Genomic DNA, 21317 nt, shown 5'->3' on the forward strand with positions numbered 1-21317 from the left:
AATGATTCGAGTGGCCTTGTTCTTCCGAATCATTTGCATACTACAGAAGAAAATGAAATGACAAACAGCATGAAGGCGCCATTCTGGGCCTACTGAGACGCTATCTTTCGCAGTTACTCCCAGCAAAATATTATTGTTTGTATTTAAATTTAGCGGCTTGTGTTATTTTTTAATTTTCGAAGCTATATAACTAAATTATTGATTTAAAGATATGGAAATTTTGATTTTCAAATCAATAGTTTTTTTTCACACTTTCTTATTACTGAAATGATAATAAACATTTTTAATACATTTTTTTTATTAAACTTTTAATTGCTCTGTTTATTATTCTATTTATTATGCAACATAATACTTCTAGTATGTATTTTAAAAGAAAATTGGTGTTTTGAAGATAAAGTTTTGGTAATGGTGCAAGATATATTTATTTGCATATTGAAACAAGCAATATCGTTTTCAAAATAGAATTGAAGAATGAATAATAACCTAAAAAGTGAGGAGGTAAATAATTTATATTCTTTAAATAGGGATGCATAAAAGTGAATAAATCTGCGAAGTATTTTCTCTGAGAATTCGGTTGCCGTCAGTCAAAAAATAAATATCTTAACCTTCTAAAAATAAATATTTTAAGTCAGTCATTTTAGTTAAAGGCATATTTGGTAGTTTTTGTTTCCATTCATTTCCTGTTTACAGTTTACAAATTTGAAAAATATGGCTGAATTGATAAGTTTAAGTTATATGATTTCGAAATCAAATAGTTTTATTTTATTATTTAAGAAAAATGCTTAAATTCTTTTTTTTCTTGTAATGTTAAGCATTTTCATGAATTTTTTTTGAAAGTTCTAAAGTTGTCACGTTTTGTTTCTGTGTTCATACATAATTAAAAGTTAAAACTTTCCTAGATTTAAAATTTACTCAAATTGCAAGTATTTTGTTAATGAATATATATCTTAAAATTTTCTTCTTAATCTTATATTTTTTAAAAAAATTCTTAAATTAATATATTTTTATAAATTTTCAAAATAACTTGCCAATGAGAATTTTTGTGCCAAAAAAGATATCTAGTTTGTTTAATGTAAAAGTCGGCCCATTTCACATTAAACGTGCAAATCAACAGATTATTTCTAAAATATTTTTAATCTTCGTAAACGGTTCTTAAATTAATAACATTCAGTTGTTGAGTGTTGAACGTGTAAACCTTCACAAGCATGCAAACGCGGTAGCTTAAAAACGCAATGACTTAAATATATCAAATTTGATATGTGATTTTTGACTGCAAATGTAGTTCTATGCTAAATTTTTATCTCAGTTAATTGAAAAAAAAAAAAACCTTTTAAAATACAAATACGATTTTCAGTTACTATTAACCTCATGTCGGGGATGAATCGTCAAAAAACTCGCCGATTATCATACGACAGATTCATAGAAATTGCTTAGTTTAAGCTTAAGGGTAATATTTTATAACTATTGCGCGCCATCGCCAAGCTAGATGTTCTCTGCTTTTGCCGGGGGATGGAGATAACTTCAATTAGAAAGCACGCTGGAAATTTTTGGGTAGACCACTTCCCCTGGTTGTGTATGTGTATAATCGAGTGTCGAATCACGTGCTCCTACACAAGGCCTCCACAATGTTCCGCATCATCACGACGTTATACTTTGTTCCTCCAGCCTGAAGTTTGTTCTTATGATAATTCTCAAACTCGTGGCTTTTCTATACAGAAGTTTTACCATCAAGCTACAGCGTCTCTAGATCAGTTGCCAAAACTCATTTTTTCGAATCACTTGAATATTTCGAGTGAATTTGTTTCATATTTCGTGCCTCTTATTCCAAATGGTTTTTGGATGACCGGTATAATTTAGCGAATCATTAGATTATCTCCGCCCCTGTCAAATAACGACACGAGAGAAAAAAAAAGCCTTCTTTAATGATACTGAATATCGCAAATAAGACACTTTTATTTTTATAATTCGCATATTCGAAATAGTTTTAAGACTTTTTATGATCGTTCTGCACGTGATATATCTATCTGAATTTCATTTATATTTCTTGGAAACTTTCATCGCTTTGGATCTATTCATTGCACCATAAATGACTTGAATGATTTAAAATGATTCCTGAAAGAGAAATGCCAGTTTCTGCTCTTGATTTAATGCACATGTCGGAATTTAATGAAATGTTCTTTCAAGCCATTAAGTGGTTGTGGCAAAAGTAAGATTATCCCCCCCCCCTAAAAAAAGGAAGAAATAATTTTTTTTGTTTTATATTAATAAATAAAGTTTATTTTTTCTATTTTCAGAATTGTGTTATCAAATTCTGGAATCGCAGATGCATTCTGCTACAATATTGTCTACGAATCTAAGGTGTTGCAGATTTAAAATCAGTTTACCTCAAACATACATGAGCAATATGTGACAGCTTCTGGAACATTAAATCAAATGCCTTCCTTTCTAATGTGGAGTAGAATTTGGAGGAATGGAATGCTGGTTCAAGTGACGCCTTCGTCCATTGATCATGAATTGCAATTAAGATTTCTGTCCAAAAAATGAGTGGCATATTTAGATAATATACGGTCTTAGGTACTGCATATTATGAGACCCCTTTTCGGTAAATTCCTATAGGAAGACTACTTATTGCAATGGTTCTTAAGATAAAACTTCGAGCAAATTTGTGTAGTTCTTCACCGACCATGGTCCCTAGAACCCCAAACCACTCTTCGTACAAAGGCTGTATGTGTGTGCGTGTGCGTGTGCGTGTGCGTGTGCGTGTGTGTGTGTAAAATTTTAACTGGCTGGGAATATGTTGTTAGAAACATAAAAATCTCGGACGAGTTCGTAAATGGCTCATCTAGCTCAAAGGAGGTTGAAATGGTGGGGGATTTAAATTCTCATTTCGCTATAACTTTCTTAATATTAATGATATAAAAATAAATCCAATGAGCGAAATGAACGTCTCATTAAAACGAACAACTTCCGTATTTAAAGTTTTCCAATAACTGCAATATCTTGAAGTTAGGGACTGAAAAGTGATTTTGAGGCCCTCATTTTGACTGTTTCTAACATTAATAATTTGTTACCAAATAGTAATTCAAATGTAAAGGAATCTACCTTTGCCTTCCAGCTTCCCGAAAGAAATTTTTTAAAATAAGATGTGAATTAAGTTTCACATTTCAGCACATTTTAACATATTAATGATTTATTTCAGTAAATATTTTTTATTTTAATAACTTTAATAGCTTTTATTTATCTATTATGACTCCTGCCTACGCGGCAGTCACGTTTGTACACAATATTAGCAAAGTAGATGTTCGGTATTATAAATATCCTAATAACGTAAGAAACATTGAAAGCTGACCAACTATACTAAATAATATTATCCTAATATTTTATCATTCCCGGATTTTGTATTTTTTACTAACTTATTTATTTGACAATTAGAAATACGAAATTTTTAAATTGGCCAGCTTGCGACTTTTTCTCTGTTTTGAGGCCCTAAGGAGTTGCCTAGTCTGCCTAGTTTGCCTAGCCATAATGAGGATTTGAAACGGAACAGCCAATTTGACTAATCTATATCAAATGCAAAGTTAAAAAAAACAATGAGTTTACTTGTTACGAAGCATTTTGATTATAAAGGGTGTCCCAAAATTAACGCAAAATTTCAATTTGCCACCTTTTGCGCTGTAAAGTGTTGACATTCCTATTTTAAAAAAAACATTTGACAGCTGATAATTTAGGTTAGTAAAAATGGACCTTTACACGATAGAACAACATATTTTCATTGTTGAATAATACTTCAAATATAACGAAAATTTGGCGGCCGCAGTTTGAAGATTTTAGAATTGGCCCCCTAGATTGTATGATTTAACATCGTTTGATTTCTTTTTATGGGGTTTAATTGAAGTCAAAGGTCTGTGCCAACAAGCCCATAAGCAAACGTGCATTGAAGGAGGAAATTCAGCCACATTTGGGCAAAATGGTCATGGAAAATTTCGATAAAAGAGTACGTATGTCCCAGCAAAGCCGTGTTGGCCATTTGCATTATGTGTTATTCCATGCATAACTCTACACTGTTTAATTTACGGTTCAATAAAAATATAACAATTTAAAGGAAAAAAACAGTAATTTTTATTTAATTCAAATCTTGCGTTAACACGTTGTTCTACAGAGTAACGCTCCATTTTTGTTAACCCTAAAATATGAGCTCAAATGGGGTTTTTTAATAGGGTTGCCAACACTTAACTGCACGAGTGGTGGCAAATACAAATCTTGCTATAATTTTGGGACACCCTTTATTTTCCTTTGAAAGGGCATTATCTTTGATTTACAAAATACAAAGGAAGGAGGATAACAAAGGGAGGAAAAAAAGAAAAAAGTATTTCGCAGTTGTGATCAAATATGGCTGGCACTACTAGCCTTATTTTTGACTCGCTGTTGATTAATAACAATATCTCGAGATGATTAGCAGCTCTTCAAAGAAAGCGTTATTTCGTGTCCCAAGTTTTTTCGTTAATTACCTGAATAGGAGGGATATGATCATTTGGAAACATAAATTATTACTGGCCTTGTGACGAATCAAATATCTGCATCTATTTTTCAATTCAGTACGACTTGGTTATATTTTAAAATTGATAAAAAAAAAAAAAAAAAGACGTGTAATTGTAGCAAATTTTTGCGTAAGGCATCGAAATATATTTTTATTTAACGAAATTGCGTTACGGCCGTTCTTTATACATACAAAAATTCATGAAGGTGTGTTTAAATGTGGGGAAACGGTAATTAAATCTCATTAATTATGGGCTACTTCCAAAAATTGACTTCATGTCATTTATCTGGAAAATTAACAACTTAGGTGAACTTGATTAATTATTTAATATTTTAATTAATGTAGGACGAATCTAAAGATAGCTTTGTATTTTGAAGTAGTATTTAATCGAAGCGACCTGCCCGATAAATATTGCATACATTTTTTTTTTTTTTTTTTTTTTTTAGCTGAGTAACTAAAACTAGCACACAGTGATACTCAATTTTTAATAATTCAGTTACGAGATGATCCAGTTTTTGGTAAGACAGCAGTGACGAGGAATAAAAATCTATATTCGAACTTAGTGCAAGAGAGGAAAATTAGACAAAATCGGAGGAGTCACTTGCGTCATTTTTGTAAAGTTTGAATTTAAATACAGTTTTCACGTTTATCTTTATTTGCTTCAGTTTTGAATTTTTGCACATATTTTCAATGATAGTACACTTATTGAAAACATTTTTTAGAAAATTTACTTTAAGTTAACAATAATTTAATTAAATTTTGATTCCACAGAATGTCACTAACTGATAATAAATTTGAGAAAAAAAATCGGTTTCAATATTACGTATTATTTATAATAATGAATTATAATTGAAATGCTAAAAATAGTAAACAATTAGAAAAGAGAATTCTGCTTCTTAAGCCATTAATAAAGGTGTGTTTTAAAAATTATTTTCAGAAAATTACACTTTATTTAAATAAGTATTTGGATGCGTATAAAAATACAATACAAATTATTTCTGATTATGATTCTTTTGTCATGTGAATATTTGAGAGTTAAAAAAATGCCAGTGCCTGTCACATATATTCAGCTTAAATATTTCGTATCCTTTAATCAGAGTTGAAAAAAATTAAAATATAATTGAAGGGTAAAAAAAGGAAATAATGTGGGGAAGATCACGAAACTGATTATTTGCAAATCAACTTTCCCTGTTTCCTTTATTTAAATAAAATTTTGTTATGTTGCTTGCCCATGCCGTAAGTCTTCTGATAAGAAAAATGATTTTACAGATAGCTCTGAAATATGCTGAACCTATATACCAAGTCAATGAGTCACCTTGCAAAGGAACTTGGCGATCATTGGCGACAAAATTGAAAATATCAGAATCAGCAAGATTCTTGACGATAATTCTATTAGGACGCGAGTTATAATTGATGATCCTTCAAGAAATTTCTGTACTCTGTCACGGAAAATATAAAATATCGTGGGACAAATTTTAGGAATCAGTCAGTATTGATTCAGGAATTCTGTTTTGTTCAAACGACTAGTCAGTTGAGCGAAGCAGACGATTTGAGAGGTGTGAGTTGTCGTGTGAAGTCTCCCTTTTGCGACTTCTCTCTGTCCGTTTTGTGTTGTTATGATTATTTATTACTGATATGTTGCTTGTGTGTTGCTATTTGTTGCAAGTACTATTCTTGTATGTTTCGGCTATATTTTACAGTCTGTGTGCTCACGTTTTCGTGTAGATTAAAGCTTCATTATTTGCTATTGAGCCTCTTTGGACTGTTTCACACCGAGGCCTGATTTTTAGATAAAACTTTCGTAACAATATATTTATATATATCTTATTTTATCAGCTCCGATGAAATTTATGGATGTCTTCAAAATGCTGAATAAGTAATTTATTATCTATTGCAATTTAGAATAAGAGTATTCTCTGTTTCAAAGTTATGAAAAGTCCCATCACTAATTTGACGTCCACGTTCTACGATTTGATATTCACTAATGAAATGCCTAGCTTCTCGCCCAATAAATATAACCAACATTTTATGGACAGAATCTTCTAAAATTTCCTCTGAAAATAGACATCTAAACCTTCGATCGTTAAAAAATATTGTTATAATTACAATAAAAGATTTTAAATGCTTTTTTAATCGACTGTTCCTTCCTCTAAAAATCATCAACACCAGCTGATTCATATACATATGATGAATAGAGCAACTAATATTAGTCGGGCGTCTCTGATATGTAAGAGACGCCCGACTCTTCCATCCTTTAAAGTCAGTGAGTACTGGATGTCGCAAAACAAGACTTCCTGACATGAGGTTGAATAACAAAATGATCAAACAAACGTAAAATGTCTTTGGTCTCATCTGAATAACATTTTTGGAATTGCTAACAATGCTGACTAAAAAGCTTACATGAAAGTAGAACTTGATGTTTAGAACTGTTTTTTTAACAGATTTAATACGCCGTTAAATATATAGTGATAATTCTTTTTTAAATTTACAGCCAGTCGGTCACCTCATTACCATAGAGCTAAGCCGTACAAACAGGAATTATAGTGACTGGCTGTTATGCTCATTAACTATCCAAATTTTTGCATAAGAAAAACGACGGTCAGCAGAAGTTCAAAGAATCTTTAAACTGTTGGCAAAAGGCTAGATATCATTTCCATCATTTCTTTTAATGTTTTTAAATCTCCAGTGTATTGTAAAATTGCTTTAAATCACTATTCATAATGAGTCTTCCTCTAATTTCTTTGAGTTCTTTCTTTCGACTCATTCTTTATGTAGTGCTAGACTGAGCTTATTTCCCCACATATACGCGCGTTGTCTTGCATCCTTCCGAATCTGTAGAAAGAAAGCAGGAAATCTTCCATGTTCCGATATAATTTGCACTGCCATTCTTTTTATAATTTTTGGTTCCTGCATGGATTCATATGTTATGCGTCCTTTGCTCGACATGATCCATCTATCCTGCGACTGCAGAGTCATCTCTTTTCGAATTTCCTTCTTTAACATTTGTAATGATGTTGGAACTACAATATCTATTTGGTCTTTCTGGGTAGCCTTTTATTCATATTCATCTGCTTTCTCGTTTTCACATATTCGGATGTGAGTCTTAATCCGGTTTAATCCATTTGTTCTCTTTACCCTTTCTCAGTGACAATTCCACTGCTATGAACTTGTTCTATGTTAAGACCCAGATTCCTTTTTGAGATATTTTGATTCTACCTCAAAGAGTTAGTTTGTAAGCAGTAGTTGCACTTAAATTAATAATGCATGTTCTGTATAATCTATTGAATAGTGTCTAAACGCATGCTGAAAAATGTCTCATGATTGTAAATACCTTGAAACCCACGTTGAAAAAAATTATTGTTTTCCATCCAAGATGTGATTGATACCTTTTTCCATCACATATGCTACATATATATGTCAGTGGGTAAATATTCTTATTTCACTTATTTATAATACTGTAAATATATATCCTGCGAAAATTAACGATAATTGAACTGCAAGTAAAAGAATACAAAAGCATGTCCAAGCTGTGATTGCCAATTTTCCTTTCACGCTGAGTAGTGAGCGCATTCAGACTATTCTCTGCCTATCGCTTCCTGCCCCACACATTGCTGGAGGCTGCCCTAAAACAATCAGTTTGTGTGTGAAGTGAGTATTTGCTATCGAAAATAAACTGAGTCACCGCTCGCAGATGGAACTTTTAAAAATAACTTCCGATGTTCCCCCCTCGAATGACGTCAGAAAGCCGTCTACTGTTCTCGTGCCAGCACTATCTCTCTCAACCTGCAAAAAGATTCATTCCGATGATCATCTAGAAAGTTCCCCTTCCTCTCATACAGGTCATACGGAAAATCGTACCCTCAAAGGATTAGAAATCGTGCATGACCCTTTGGATTACGTGTGCCATCGATTTTTTGCAGTTGCGGTTACGGGTTACGCGTCAATGATGTAGAAGGGGACAGTGGGTGGCGTTTTTGTTTCCGGAGTACACTTTCAACAAGATGGCAGCCAGACACAAAAATGAAGCGATCATTTACCTGAGGCCCGTTAGCGTGAAGGTAAGGGTGTGTGTTTAAACAACAATATAGATGTTAGTAAACGCGCTTTAGAAAATTAATATTCGTTCTTGAAGTTGGTGAATCTTGTATTTATAATTTATTTTTTAACATACAAAGAAGGTAAATTTATTATTTTAACTAAAACTATTTCTTTGGTTAATGTGTTTTGACCCACTGCTGAAAACAAAATTGCTTTAGAGTAGTAAACACTTAGATTTTATTTATGAATTGCAAAATAGGAATATTAATTTTCATTGTTTTTATTGTGCCATGTTTATAGAAAAATCCATACATATTTTTTAGTTCTTAAATTTGTTATTTAAATTAATCAGATAATATAAATAAAAATATATTGTTATATTTCACCTTATTTGGTTTGATCGCATTTGTTATGTGTGAAGAAAAAAGTTGATTTCCTATAAGCAACATCAGTTGCTTGGTTGCTAACATCAAGAATTGAATAGATAACGAATGTCATTTGTTTCGTAACGAAGCATTGTGTGTAATATATAATATATCGAATTTTATTGTTACATGAATATTGAATTAAAAGTAGTTTTAAACTCGTAAAATTAAATAAAAGAACAGTTATATTGCCTCTTTTAAACTGATAATTACGATTTTGGTTTAGGTCATTTATTCATAATTTCTATAAAAAAAGTATAATTAAAACAAGTAATTTTGATATTATTTGAGTTTTCTTTACTCTTATGTTTTGCTTCCAACTTATTTTGTGGCTTAATCATATTTGGCATAAACTGAAGAATGCTGTTATTGATTTTCATTAACATTTTGTGTGAAGGTAGCAACTTCTTAATAGTACTTGTATTTTATCAAAATCATTTATGTCTAACATTTGTCACATTTGCTGTATAAAAAAATAACAGTAAATTCAACACTATTTTTTTTACCTTAAAAATAGAAACAAACCCGAATTTAAAATTAAAAAAAAATATCTGTGGATGTAAGACCATTTCTTAAATAATAACCATTAAAATTTGGAGATTTTAAAATATTAAATAGCAAATTAGCTGAAGGAAATATTGAATAAAATATGTAACATTTGCTGGTACTTCATTATAAAGGAATCAGTTTTATATTCTGATAAGCCTTACAAATTTAACACTAAAACCATATACTTACAAAATTTGCCATCTTTTATGTTGTTTATATGTTGAATTACGCCAGATTATCTTGCTCAATCTTTCTGTCACATTTTCTATCATTTAGACTTGTTAAATATCACTAAATCACAAATAAACAGATAGTTTTAAAAGCTGTAAATTACAAATTTCGACTCTGGACAGCAACGATGTAGTAAATGCAATGTCTTTGAAATTATAAATTAAAATTTATGTACTTACGCTGACGTTTAGACCTTTTATATTTCACGAATAAATTGTAAAATCTGTCATGGAAAGCACATGTTGTGTCTAGGGGGAGAATCGATTCACGTGTGTTTAATCAGACAAAGCACCGAATAAATCTGGCTGCATAACAATAGGCAACGTTATGTTCTTTTGTCTGGAGACAGCTTTAAATTTTGCGCAATAGTTCAGTAAACTCTCTCTGGTGCTGAGAGACAAGGCACTCTTCTCACGCATTTTAAATGATAAAAAACGAGAATAAGCTTGAAAAACTGAAATCTTGGCTCAGTATCACGCATCTTTACGGGAAATCTCTTGTAAAGATCATTGCCACTGGACGAAAATTTTTGGATAGTAATTATTGCCACGCATCTAGTTTTCTTGGAAAATAAATGTTTGTATGTTGTAGAATGTTTTACTTTAGCGCCAACATGATGTACAAATGCCCTTTCTTTTCGAAATGGAGGCATATAATTCAATAATTTTTGGGTGTCTTTTTATTGACTCAAGAACTGATTAATCATTTTCTTTGTTTATATCAAAATATTTACAGAAATCTTATGCACAAATATAATATTTTTTTTTTACTTTCTTAAAACTGAAGCATAGAGGAATTATTGTAATTGACAAAAAAATTCAAACTCTAAATGTTGACGAAACTCTACGTTTTATACTTCCTCGAGTTTCGAAAAACACTTTCTGAAAATTGTCTATCTGTGACAAAGATGACTCAAAAGCGCTTTGAGCGAGACGGATGAAATTTGGTTTAAGGTCTTTAGATTTCTACCAAATTTTGAGAAAAATTCGTTATGAATAAGTTTGTCTATGTCATTTAGTGTCAAATGTTTGTTTCAAGCTATTGGGAAAATTTTGTCTAAAACACAAAATCGATTTTAGGATACTATTGACCACGTTCCAGGAATTAATCACCAACGATATAACGATATATTCAGCAAAAATGATAAATTCAAATCGATAATTCTCATTTCGTAACAATAGTTCGCCAGTGTCATGCAAGGCGTTCTCTGGAATCACACCTTGTTTAAAACAAATTTTTAAAGAAATTTTAGTGTTCAAGATATTTAAACAAATACAACATTTTTTACAAATGATTGCTGCAAGTCTGCAAACCATACTGTAGTAGACTATAATAAATTTAATTGAAGCATCCCACAAAGTAAACTCATACAAATTTTATGAAAATCTAAAGATTCCTGATGCTAGATACAAAGTAACTTCAGAATCTTCACTATCTTGAATGTTACTAAATATAGCAAATAAATTTAATCAAATTAAATTAATTGGAATTACAAATTTGATAACTTTGGATTGAAGAAAATTAAACTCTTAGTGAATTTGAACTGCTGATAAACGAGTAAACCGCAAAAACTGTTTTCTTTTGTAACTGTACCATTGGAATTAAAACATTTTAATATCTTTCTCTAATAAATGAGAAAAGCTATTTAAAGGTATACAGCATATATTTTTGTCGCACAAAAAACACATACTGTTCGCTTTCAGTATCCTGAGACGACCCCTTTTCGCCTATTCTATCTCACTAAAAGATGACACGAGGAAGGATGTGCGTATTTCCGGATTTTGCTTTATTGCTAAATGTAAACATCTCCTCCTTTCCTCTCGCCCCTATTTTGCCGAATTAATGTCATCCTCACACATGCATAAAAGCGGGGAGGGTTTTAAAATCCGCTGGCAAAAAATATGTGCTCTCACCAGTTATTTAAAAATAAATAAATAAATAATAATAAATAAAAAGAGATAATAATAAAAATAATTTATAATAGATTTGCGTAAACTTTTGGTGGAAAAACATATAATTTTGATTTCAATTGTGGTATTATCTATTCTATTGCATCGATGCAATCATATCGGAAACAATTTTTTTGCTTGTCGTATTAGTTTCTAAATAAAATTTGGTTCAAAAGTATTTTTTTATTTATATTGTATTTTCATATAATGTATTTATATTTAGTTTTCCGAAACGGTACAAAGAAGTTGATTTGATTAGAATGAGTAGATTACGTTTCCAACTAAGCCAATAAGATTTCATCACCATCAACAGTCCATCATTTGCAGATTTATCAGTAAATAACTTAAAACAGCTTACTTTTGAACAAGGGATAGAAATTATATTTTATTTGAATCAAATGCTACTCTCTGTAAGATTCCTCTAACCATTTATAAAATTCTTCAAGGCTTGCATGAAAGCTTTAAATTCTTCTTTGCATGCATTTCTTTACATTTCTTAAATTCTTCTTTAAATTCTTCAAGGCATGCATTTTTTTATAATCCCTTCTGTGTGTGTGATATAAATCTCAGTCCAATGGACTCCCCCATTTTTCTATAATTTTATTATATTATCACAATGATTTGATTGGACAGTTGAATAAGTCTTTTTCTTTTTCTTTTGTTAACTCCCTTTCACACACACACAGTTTTGTAATAGTGTTGAAGATAAATTATTAATTACGATTTATAAATTCCAAAAAGTTTTAAAACATTCATGCTTAATAAAATACTATATCTTTCAATATAATATATGTATAAAAAGTCTGATTGCTAAAACTGAAAGATTTTTTTTTTTTTTTTTTTGTAAATAGCCATCTAATCCTTGAAAATATTTTTAATCATTTCTCTAATATTACATACATGTTGGAAGCGTATACTTCTATTTTGTAAAAGATGATAATTTATACATGTTTATTAAGGAAAAAAATTTTGTTTGGCATTCTTTTTATGTTTTTTTTTCTCTTAAAATAGTTCCTTTCCTTATTTGTATGAATTTCAGGAAGTTATTCTTCAAGATAAAAATTCCCATTGCTATTCTTTTCACGCTTATAACTTTCATTCGTATCGTATTTAGCCATTAATAACTTATAATCTCTTTTTCAATTATCAAAACTCATTCTTTTTAGCAAATCAAAAAAAAAAAAAATTAATTTTCTGCACATATGTGGCAAAGTAATTGAATATTAAAGGACTACGTTTATCTATGAATTTGAATATATACATAAGCTCACTTTCGTTAGATGGAAAATTAAAAAAAAGAAGAGAAAAAAAATTGAAAATTCAAGGACATAATAGGAAAAAAAGTCTATTACTTTGCGTGACAACTTCAAAGTAATCGATTAATAATCCTCACGTTGAATGCTAATTTTCTTTATTACTTTAAATCCATTTATCTTTAGTATTAGTTTGACAATGCGCTTTCTAATCTGTTATGTATCAGTAGATATAAATCAAATCACGTTAGCTAAATAGCATGTATGAAGTGTTAATTGAGTCTAAAATATTTTTATCCTTACTGCTTACATTTAAACGACACAATAAATAAATTAGACTAATAACTAATTATGCTAATTTAGTGTAACTTTTTATTAATTAATAAACGTTTATTAAAAATAATGAAATCAACTAAACATGTTTTTGTTAAATATTGGGAAATTGTGATTAAACATCAATATGCTTAGTAATGTTTTGAAATCGATATTAATATTCCATTAATCGTTGCATTAAAATTATTCCCAGTACATTAACTCTGTATTTCCATTTAAATGAGGTTATTTTAAAGCTAAATGCAAAGATCGTTGCACACTACAAATAAACATCTTGAAATTCACTCAAACAAGTTTTGGAATTTTTACCAGCAAAGGTTATTACCCTCCGTTTCCAAATAGTCATAATTAGTATATGCTAAACAACTTCATTTCACCATATTTATATTCCAAGAACTGTGACGGCGCACTCCTACGTCTGTTTCTTTAATTTTAAAGCTTAATTTAATGAGCTGCTGCAACCTTTGCTTCAAACAAAAATAGAGAACTACCATCTTAATGACGGTTTAAGCTATTGTCGTATGGCTTAGGTCAGACGGTAAAACTGGCGCTTTGAAACAGAACCTCCATCTTTCACCACCAAAAACTGTCAAGCAGAATAGATTCCTTTTACTTTTGTTTATAAATAATTCTCCAACAAAATGAAACCAAAGCTTAATGAAATGTTTTCTCCTTTGTTTATAAATAATTGTGCTAAAGCTGCTTTTACTCAAGTGTAGTAAGAAAACTATCATCAATGCTTTATTTTTTTTTTTTTTTCAATTCGCTCATAAACAACAATTACAAAGATTATTTGGTAGAGATAATAATTTTTCACGCTTTTAAAAGTTTATTTTATTTCCCCATTTAAATACGTTTAAATTTCAACTTGACTACTAAATTTTTGATATAGCCTTACAAATGATAATTCTTTCTGCTTGAACGAAATTGGGTCTATTTCACTTTCGTGAAAAAATAATTTATAGCCAGTTCAGCATTCTGTGCCATTGAGAATGACACAAAAGTCAGCATTCTGACTTTTGTGCCATCGAGGGCCGCACGAAATCTGTACATTCTTGTGAATTCCATCTTTGCATCCATATTATGAAAATGTGACATAAGACATTCTTATTTCAACTACAAATTTAATGAATAAGCTTGAAAAAAGCTAACAATGGAAAAAATTGACTTTTTATGTAATATACAGTGAATAACTATTCATATTTGTTTCAAGGGGCTGACATAAAACGAAGCATAAATGGAACGATGTTTAATCGAATATTTATAATAAAAACTTTGGTTAATGCATTTGAATACTATTGATGCAATTTCATATTAAAGTGATAATTTTATTTTCTGAGATAGTATATTATTAATAAGTATTAAAATTGAAACTTTCATTTTAAAAGGAAGAAAAGTCATGCCTTCATTGAACGTTTTAAGTATTACGTGTAGATCTCTTATTTTATATTATTTTTGAGCATTCAGGTAGACATTTAATTAGAAAAAAAAAATTTAATCGAAATCTGAGGCGCCGACTGTCTTAAGTATGGACAACATTATGAATTCAATTGGATTTTTCATTGCCGTTTTAACAAACAAAATATGTTCGAAGCTTTTCAGTGGAATCTATTGCATCTTTGAAGGGAGACAGAATAATTTCTTCATATTTTTCTTCATCATCACTAAAATTAATGAAATGGCAGGGAGGGAAAAGATGTCATGCCGCTCCTCCCACCTTGATTCCTAGGAAAAGTTCCCCCTTTAATAAGAACAGTGAAACAATTTCTATGCCAAAAAACAAAACAAAAAATGTGAATTTTGATTAAGAGAAAGCGACTAATAACCAAAACTTTGTGCCATCTGAGCGAAGTACTACATCATTACAATATCTACGAATGAATTGGGATTATGATGAAGCAATGTAAGAATGTTAATTACATATAAATGGGAAACGTATAAATGACGACTCTCTTCCTCTGCATGGTGCGAGGAGTAACTCCTAGTTTATTGAAAACTGTTTTATTATGACAAAGATTTTGCACATCATTTGCTGTTAATTATTCGATTATAAACTATTTATTAGCACATTCTCAAAAAATAAATTACAAAAATTGAAGAATTAATTGTTACCAATCAAATGATCCTAAACAAAGAATCATGATGCATGATTAAACCCTCGAATTGAAATATATTTTCACAAGTTATCTATCAAGTAGCATAAAAATAATTAAGAATAGTATAAACTAATAGACCCTTCAACATCCCAAACTCACATTCAAAAGTAAATGATAGTATACATATACATATACATGTATATTATCATAGTATACATATACATGTATATTATCATAGTATACATATACATGTATATTATCATAGTATACATATACATGTATATTATCATTCTGCATATTTCGGCTATTATTGAAATATGTTGAGCAAATATAGAATTTCAACACTTTTTTTGGGGGGGGGGGGGTGTTGAATTTTTAGTTTGAGTTTTTAGAACATTTAACCTGAGTTAGGTTAAATTGCTTGAAGTGATATCATTTAAATTTGAGTTTCAAACAAAGAATGTGTTTTAACGTAAATTAAGTATTCAGTGTCAGAAGTCGATAAAAAATTCTATCTTCTGATACATATTCTTTCGCTTTTGACTCCAGTAGGAAGAAATATTGACAATAGAAACAATATATAGGATTTCGTAGCATATTTTCTTTATTTCAAAAGTATATTTGAAAAAAAATTCAAAAGTAATTAACTTTTTATAAGTATTGTTTTCACCCACTGTTTTTAATATTAATATTTCTTTTAAGTTTTATTCACTAGTATATCACCAATTTTAACCAATCTTTACTAAAAATAAAAATGAATATATTTTGTGTTTTTGCATTTTATAGGCCAGATAGCTTGTCCTACAGCTGCTAAATTAGCACATACATATTTTGGATGTTGGGAATATATAACTCTGAGCGATCTTCTAAAATTTTAATTAATTAAAAAATAAGCTGAATTTCACCGTTTTTTCTCGATAACTTTCTTAAATATCAATACACAAAATAAATTTTACAGCATCTTAAAGTTAAAAAAATTTATCTTTTCAATGATATCAACGTAACGTTTTATCAAAAAGTTTAATTTTTTTGGCAATTTTTTAAAAACATTTTTTGCTTATATTGTTATACTGAAATTCACATCTTTTTCATCAAATATTTAATCGTGTAATTTTCTTTCATCGTTGAAAGCTAAAGGAGGGTTCTATTTCTGATCTGCGTAGTTTACAAGACGAATAAAGTATGATATCGTGAAATTTCGTAGATAAATAGGGCATTTAAATTTTTAATAACCGTATGATATTATGCGAATGTTCTCTATCAGAACGACTCATATATAAAATGAGCAGAATGCAGGTCGGCCAATTAAAGTAACACAGATTAACATAACATTTGTGGAATGATGGATCGTAAGTTATATCTAAAAGATTTAACTCAAATTAATTATAACCAATATCCCAATCGAACTAGCTAGTCGTCAAAGATAACAACTCATAGATAAATAAAGGTCCCCGATTTCGTCAGTTGTCTGCTTTGAAATTTTCCCAAGTGATTACTGGCTTGAAAGTGTTCCTATCTATTGCCTGCGCGATTTTGTAAATGCTAGAGATTGTTAACGCAAAATCACACTAGTATAAGATAGAAATAATGGCATGGGCATGACTGAATAAACAATTATGTATTGGCATGTAAATTTTTCTAAGCTTACGTATTCTACTCTAAAACGTCATTTAAAGGATTTATATTTCATAATACATCGATCCAAGTCAGATTCAAGGAAACGCAGTAGAAAATCATCCATTATGAAAATTGCTTTTGTTTATTTACATCTGAAAGTTACTGATGAAGAAAAATAATTTATTCTCTGTAAAATATTGTGTATATGAACAGAAATTCAAGGTTAGATCGGTATCCTTTGTTTGTAAGCGTTAATTAGTTTGTTCGGAGATGTCTTCCTTCGTATAAATAAGGGTATATATTCGCCTAGCTATTTTCTGAACTATTTGATTAATGGCTATCTTATCAGCTTTTTTGAATATCATATGTATTCACTAAACAATCAACTAGTGATGAATATGTAAATTTATAATTAAATTTTTGAGATATCTCGTTCGCTGTTGTTTTATGTTCATAAATTTTACTTAAACCAGGCATTCCTTAGAAAAGTCTTGGTTTGAACATGGTTGTGCTCTATCTGTGAGGTGCGTGAATGAGCCAACCATGTAAAAAGGGATTGTGCAAGAGAATGTGTATGTGTGTCATCTTCATTTGAGCTAGAAGTCAGACTTCTGCCCTCGGGTGCTCAGGGATCTTTATCCTCAGAAGCTACTGCACCCCCTTTCGTGCTAACGCGGACACGACATCATCATCATTCCTTAGAAAAATTTAGTACGTATTAAAATTTTTATGATTTGAGGCTTATTTAATTACGTAAAAAATGTTTAAATCCTTAATTCAAATTATTTGCAAATATTTAAATGTTTTTTCACAATTTTTCGATATAAATAAAAAACGGTTTTAGCCATAAATCAAAATAGTAAAGCATTTGTGAAAGATTCAGTGTTTCTCTGTTTTTAATTTAAAATTTGAATGAAATGTAAAATCTAAAATACTCACCGATTCTTCTAGTCTTAAAAAATTCCTTCTCAATAAACCGGAATAAACTTTTTTTTTTCTTCTGGAACTGAAATGCAATATATTTCGGAGCAGTGTGTCAGTTATTGGCAGCATATGAAGTTGCCTTGAGATATTTTGTCCGCATTCCAAGCCTGTGACAAATTCTGTTGATATTGACACAACTGTGGGTACAGCCTTATTTTGGATGAGTCGTAAAAATCGATAGAATTTATGCTCCAAAAGAAACTGCTTTTTAAAGAATGAAATACATAATAATAAACTGAAAACTGAATAGCAATGGAAAGTTTCTATAAGTGTTTTGTTGACTGCATTAAAGTTTAATACACATGTTATTGTTTTTCTCCAACATTTTATACTTGAGATTTTTTTTTTTTTTTTTTCCGGACAGTGCTTTTTAGGTTATCATTCTTGACCCAAATTTGGTTTGCAAAAAAAGTTAGTTGTCAAAATGTCTAAGCTAGTGAATCTCTTGAAAGAAAATTTTTCTACATTACTGGACAAAATAATTATAGTGAGCAACATGTATCTGATCATTTAGAAAGTTACCATTACCTGCGTTTCCTTTAAATTTTCCATATAACTTTTTTTCCTTTTGCACTTTTGTTTAACGCCAATTAATGCTTCATTGGCTTATTCGTTTTCTTCTAAATACGTTGATTGGAGTGCGAAATTCTTTTTTCCATGAATAAAAAAGTTATTGCCTTGAATGAATCACGAATAGAAAATGTTTAATACAATCGCAAAAGAATTTTGCCGTAACGGAAACAGAAAGATTGTATGCTCTTATGTGATTCTTCAACTTCAATGTGTAAAAAGAACATTGTTCAAAAAATAATTTTTTTTTTAGTTACTAATTACGTGTTGGTGTCTTTTTGGTAGCTTAAAGTTGCTATTTCTAAAATTAATGTTTTTTTTAACCAGTTGTCTCTAATTTGTGAAACAATCCATATTTTCAAAATTTTATTCATATCTGCCGTAACTAATGTTTATCTTTCCCTAACAATTTCTTTTTCTTAAGGAATAATAGCAAAATGTTAAAATAGTTTTTACAGAACCTTTTGCTAATCGGATCATCACTATTTGTTTTGATTTAAAAGTAATGAAAAGTGAAACAAATAGATATACAAAGTATTCTTGTTTCGTTAGTTTGTGGGATTGTGAGACATATGGAGAGTATAGGAAAAAATTAAAATAACTGCTTAAAAGAAATACTGGCTGTAGATACAGTGTATATTATCCGAGAGTCATTGGTTGATAGAAATGCAATAATTATCGCATTATTTCGTACGAAATTTCGTCTAATGAAGCAATTTGTTAGGTCACTCAATAAGAATGATTACTTCCAATACATTTGACAAATGTATTTTTTTGGAATGAAAAGTTACGAGTAGAAATTTTCAACATTTATTTTTAGAATTCATTGATTTTGCAGTATTTATGACTGCTATTGGGTCTTCTTCTGGGTTATTTTTCCCTTTAATTACCAGGAAAGTTTTGGGCAGAGAGTATAAAGAATAGGTCCAAAATATGCTTGAAAGTTTTGAAAATTAGGTGGTTATACGTGCACAAAGGTGCTTTTTCCACATATTCATTTAAACAAATTTTCAGATAATCCAGTACATTTTAGTGATATCAATGTAATAGAACAAGAATATCAAAGCTGGTGAATGTAATAGTAAATTACTTTTGGAGCCTCTTACACAAACCTTTTTCAGTGCGAAAAGGAAATCATATGAGAAGAGCTTTTCCTTAATTGCATTAACTTATTCAATTTTATTTATATTGTACTTAATGTAACATCACACTCATTTTGAGCATACCATTACTATTAATCTATTTTAATTCGTTGAAATTTCTTTATTTCTTTCAATCGTTAACATTATTTTAAATTTTATCTTTTTAATTTAGATTTGGCACTGATATGATATGACATCTATACTGATTTATACAATGGATCGCTCTTTAGGATTAATTGCTTTTAGAACGTTTATTTATTGCATTGATTTAATTTTATTACTCATTTACATTTGAGGCAGTTGCAATTCTATTTTAGGGCTACGGATATATTATTAATGAAATTTAATTTTCACTTTTATTGGAAAACTACAGTTAATCTCTCAAAAACAAAAGGCAAAAATCTGAATCCACTTCGCGAAATTATCCTAAAATCGAAACTATCCAACGAGTGAAATTAAATTCATCATTATAAATTTGAGATTAATTTGCATAATTTATTTTATTTCAAAAAAAATTGTAACAAATACTTTGTATGTAAATGGACGGAGTGGATTTTCTTCCTTTTTACATCTTTTATGACTTATACCGTTTAACTGAAAAGGAGTCACGATTAGAAAAAGTTAAAAAAGTCTTGTCCGAGTCTAGAACTAGTTTCAACTCGAAGTACGTGACACGGTTTATTTTCCGTCCGGCGAGGCCCAAAGTTATATATTTTTACTTACTTTTCTTCTTCCAAATTTATTAATTCTTTTTCTTAATTCATAATAGACTCTTATGACTTACAAAGAGATATCAAGCTACTTAAAATGTATCTTATTTTATTGATTATTTTATGGTTATTAAGCACGTTCTGTGCATAGAAAGAGTATTGCTATAATTTGCATTCTCTATGGTACATGAAATATGAAAAGTAGATAGCCTCAAGTCATTTTATGAAATATTTATGCAAGTTCTTGAAGTGTATGACATGTGCTACTTAAATAGCATTAGAAGTAAAAAGAAAATAGAGAAAAAGTTTTTCTCAATTATAATAGACATTTTTACGATTTGATAAGTATGAAGTTATATGAAGAACCCTTTGAAGATATCCATTATCGCATGAAAACTAATAAAATGAAATTATGTGCATTTCTTGTTTATACATAATTTGGTATCATATGATCAACCGGTACCTAAACTAGATTTATTTTAATATCTTTCTGGTATTATGGCAAAAATATTTTTAACAATATAAATTTTCATAATTCTTTCTTCTCTGATGTAACAACTAGACAGTCTGTTTATAACTCAGCGCTTTCATTATTTGTATCTCATTAGTATAGCGGGATTCTATCTTAATTCCAAAAATATTGATCTCTGAGTTAAATCATTATATATGTAAATATATCTTTGTATTCATTTCTCTTTAAAAAACTCTCTTTTTTGGGCATTTCTTTATAATTCACAGAAATAATATCTTTGTCCCCTTTTTGCGGTGAACGCAATTGATTAAGAGTCGTGAATCATGAGAACTCGCCAGAGAATCTTTTTTAACTGCGAATTCAGTACTTCTCGCAAACGATTTTTCTTAGAAGCTCTGATGGGCCCTGAGA

General features: G+C 29.8%; 1 protein-coding gene across 2 annotated transcripts in view; it reads left to right on the forward strand.

Annotated features, from left to right (window-relative positions):
* The window catches only part of LOC129968482 (NAD(+) hydrolase sarm1-like), a 153432-nt gene that overhangs the window by 59221 nt on the left and 72894 nt on the right, over positions 1 to 21317 (forward strand). The window contains exon 1 of one of the 2 annotated variants that reach the window (XM_056082404.1): positions 8372 to 8595. The exons of the other annotated variant lie outside the window; for it this stretch is intronic. Coding sequence (XP_055938379.1) covers positions 8539 to 8595 — 57 coding nt within the window. The 5' untranslated portion in view covers positions 8372 to 8538. Of the gene's footprint in view, positions 1 to 8371; positions 8596 to 21317 lie in introns of those variants that run through there. 2 annotated transcript variants of the gene reach the window in all.

The sequence above is a fragment of the Argiope bruennichi genome, chromosome 5 (assembly GCF_947563725.1).
Source record: "Argiope bruennichi chromosome 5, qqArgBrue1.1, whole genome shotgun sequence".
In the NCBI taxonomy this organism is placed as follows: domain Eukaryota; kingdom Metazoa; phylum Arthropoda; class Arachnida; order Araneae; family Araneidae; genus Argiope; species Argiope bruennichi.